Here is a 3,822-nt window from a genome sequence, read left to right as displayed (position 1 = left end):
CTGAGTAGTGGATCTTGTAAGGCTTAGTGACGAATTGACTTAACACTTGTACTGCATAGGAGATATCAGGACGACTCATGGTAAGATATATAAGTGACCCAACCAAACGTCTATACAAAGTTTGATCTCCAAAAAGTTCTCCTTCCTCTTTTCTGTATTTCGTATTCACTTCCATTGGAGTATGAACCTTCTTGTCATCTGTGAGATTAGCTAACTGAACAAGATCTTCTGCATACTTTTGTTGACATAATCGTATGCCTTCTTTTCCATAACTCACCTCCAAGCCCAAAAAATATGTTAGCTTACCTAGGTCCTTCATCTTGAATGAGGAGTCTAATAGGTTTTTCAGATGAGAGATTCCAACTTCATCATTTCCCGTGATAATCATGTCATCTACGTAAATAAGTAGAATAGTAATACCTGAGCTGGACCGACGTAGGAATAATGAATAATCTGAGATGCTCTGAGTAAAACCAGCACCTAAGATTTTGTTCGAAATTTTTCAAACCAAGAGCGAGGAGCCTGCTTTAATCCACACAAAGATTTTTTAAGACGACACACCTGATTTGCGCTAGAATATTTATAACCAGGTGGTGGATTCATATAGACCACTTCTTGCAAGTCTCCGTGGAGGAAAGCATTCTTGACGTCCAGTTGATGTAACTTCCAACTTTTTATTGACGCTAAAGCAAGCAATATACGTATTGTCGTCATCTTATCTACCGGAGCAAATGTTTCATTGTAGTCGATTCCATACTCCTGTTTGTACCCTTGAGCCACCAATCTTGCCTTGTATCGATCTACGAATCCATCAGCTTTCATCTTGATTGATTACACCCATCTACTTCCAATAATTGTTGCATTTTTTGGTCTATCCACCATATCCCATGTATCATTTTCCGCAAGGGCAACCAATTCTTCATGAATTGCATCCTCCCAGCATTTTTGACCACTTGCCTGCATATAAGAACTTGGCACAACTATAGAATTTAATGTTGTTAGCAAGGCATATGATCTGCCATATTCACCTGGTGAGTATCCATACCTGGTGAGTATCCATATCGATCTGGAGGGGGAACGTGACAGAGTGAGTGTCTAATGGCTTTTTGACGAGGAGGAGAAGGTTGTTATTAAGATTTGACGAAATATTGTGTGTCGAGTTGTTGAGGTAAAGGATTAGTGTTTACTGAAGTAGTATCATTATCAAAAAAAGGGTCAGAGTCATCAGTAATGCCTGTTGTAGCAGTGGGCGAGTTCAATGATGGACCAGTGGCTAGGTTGTTATGGCCAACAGAATCATGAGTGAAATTTTTTTGCAAAAAGGATTTAGTAGAAGATTGTGGGTCTTTACTAGCATAAGTAAAAGAATTTTCAAAGAAGATAACATGTCGAGAAATTCTCAATGAATGACGTATTGGATCATAATACAAATATCCTTTTTGAAAGTCATTGTATCCCACAAAAGTACACCTAACAGCTTTAGAGGATAATTTATGACGTTCATGATCTTGAAGAAGAACGAAACATACACAACCAAATACTTTAAGATGCGAGTAGTCGGGTAATTTTTTAAAAAGAATAAAATAGGGGCAATTTTGCTTAATGACCGAAGATGATTGTCTATTTATAAGATAAATAGATGTTTGAATAGCTTCAGCCCAAAATATTTTTGGAACATTTGATGTATCAAGAAGAGCTAATGCAGTTTCAACAACATGTCTATTTTTACGTTCCACCACACCATTTTGTTCAGGTGTATAAGGGCAAGCACGTTGATGAATAATGCCTTTTTCTTGAAAAAAGTTAGTGAGGTTTGTATTGACATACTCCCCCCCCCCCCTCCCGAATCTGAACGAGAAACCTTGATCTTTTTTTCAAACTGGGTTTCTATAAGGTTATAAAATTGTTTGACAATGTTTGGTACCTCAGATTTTTGTTTCAAAAAGAAAACCCAAGTATAACGAGATGCTTGGTCAACGAATAAGATAAAATACTTGTATCCCAAACGAGATATAATTGGAGAAGGACCCAAACATCACTATGAATTAAATCGAAAGGAGTAGAATAAGTACTATTGCTTAATTGAAATGGAAGTTTATGACTCTTTTATCTTGCACAACTCTCACAAGTAATTTTGAGGGCAAAATTAGTGAGCGTTTATCCAACAAAATACAATATTTCAACATGAAATTTAAACGAGAAGAGTGCGGATGGCCTAAGCGAAGATGCCACAAGTTCCACATTTTATTTGAAAACTCAATATCTTTTTTTGAAGCCGATAGAAAACACTGATGAAGCTTGGTATTCGTAGATTGAAGAAGGAACAACCTTCCAACCTTACGCCCCCTGGCCATCGTTTCCCCTGTCAATATGTTCTTAATAACACAAATGTTAGGAGAAAATATAACCAAACAATTCTGTTCTACAGGTTGTCCAACAGATAAAAGATTTGTAGTAAGTTTTGGTACACAAAGAACTTTCGAAAATGGTTAATGGAGCCAATGCCTGATGCAGATAAAATATGACCATTTGCTGTAATAATTTCATGTGTAGAACGTGTTCTAGATAAATCAGAAAAAACATTTTGACTTCCCGTCATGTGGTTAGATGCAGCCGAATCAATATGCCATACCATTGAATCTGAAATTGTATTCTTAGCGGGGTATGTAGCAGTCAGAGCTGTAGAGATTGCATTAGGAAGAGCCGCCACCAATGGTTCTTGTATCATTTTATGATACAAGAATCATGCAATGGTGGTGTTTGATGTGTACCAACATCCCTTGCCATCGCCTGAAAGGCTTTATGAGGAGTTGAGCGTTTGCCTAACGAACCAGGTTTCTTACGGCACTCTAGAATAATGTGACCATCCTTCTCACAATAGTTGCAATAATTTCGCTTCTTGCAATGAGCAATGATGTGTCCTGTTTCCTTACAATGAAAACATTGAGTTGACTTGTTGGAGTTGCCCGAGGAAGAAGAAATTCTGTATGCAGCCATGGCAGTGTCCATGGCAAGGGAATTCTCCATAGAAGCTTGAGACCCCAACCGGGTTTCTTCTCGAAGAACTTCGGAAACCACCACATCCAAAGCTGGTAGTTTTCCCTGTTGAGAATGCTGGAACGTAACGGCTCAAACTCAGACCTGAGTTTCATCAGGAACTGGACAGTGCTTGTCCTCTTTATAGTAGTCATGAAATCCTTCAGTCTAGCCGCAGGGATTGAAGCCGCAAAAATCTGATCTTGCTCAGCCCATAATGTGAGTAATCAAGAATAGAAGGAACGAACATTTTTCTCACCTTGTTTCGATTCTGTAAGTAGCCTTTCCAATTCAAGTTCTCTAGTCAAATTTTGTGGGTTACCGAGGGAATGTAGATGACTCCACATTTCTGATGCTTTCTCAAAGGATGTCAGCTCCATAGCTATATCAACAGAGACAGAATTGATAAGCCATGTGATGATTTTGCCATTGACAGCCTCCCAATCTTCTTTTTTTTTTGCCGTCAGTGGGTACATCCATTGATCCATCCAATATACTAAGGAGACCTTTGCCTCGAATGAAAGCCTTGAAATGAAATTTCCAGAATGGGAAGTTATGCCCATCGAATTTTGTAGACAAGGTTCTCGTGAATCCGCCATGATTCAAAGAAGAAAATAAATCGGAATTGAAGGGTATCAAAAGAACCGGAGATGAATCAAAGGAGAATCGGAGATGGATCAAACAAATTTACCGAAGAAACTAAATAGAGTATTCTGGGGAAAATTTTTCTAGGCTCTGATACCATATTGAAAAAGAGAGAGAGAGATACAGAAACTGAAGAAATGC

The 3,822-nt window shown here is 38.3% G+C and overlaps 1 protein-coding gene across 1 annotated transcript in view; it reads right to left on the bottom strand.

Annotated features, from left to right (window-relative positions):
* The window catches only part of LOC109239034, a 3,540-nt gene extending 2,718 nt beyond the window's left edge, over positions 1-822 (bottom strand). The window contains exons 1-3 of the mRNA XM_019405536.1: positions 562-822; positions 421-480; positions 117-319 (exon numbers count right to left, since the gene is read on the bottom strand). Coding sequence (XP_019261081.1) covers positions 117-319; positions 421-480; positions 562-822 — 524 coding nt within the window. The remainder of the gene's footprint in view (positions 1-116; positions 320-420; positions 481-561) is intronic.
* Positions 823-3,822: the final 3,000 nt, after the last annotated feature.

The sequence above is a fragment of the Nicotiana attenuata genome, unplaced genomic scaffold (genome assembly GCF_001879085.1).
Source record: "Nicotiana attenuata strain UT unplaced genomic scaffold, NIATTr2, whole genome shotgun sequence".
NCBI lineage: Eukaryota > Viridiplantae > Streptophyta > Magnoliopsida > Solanales > Solanaceae > Nicotiana > Nicotiana attenuata.
The sequence above is the reverse complement of the archived record's forward strand: the minus strand, read 5'-3'. Positions and strand labels throughout refer to the sequence as shown.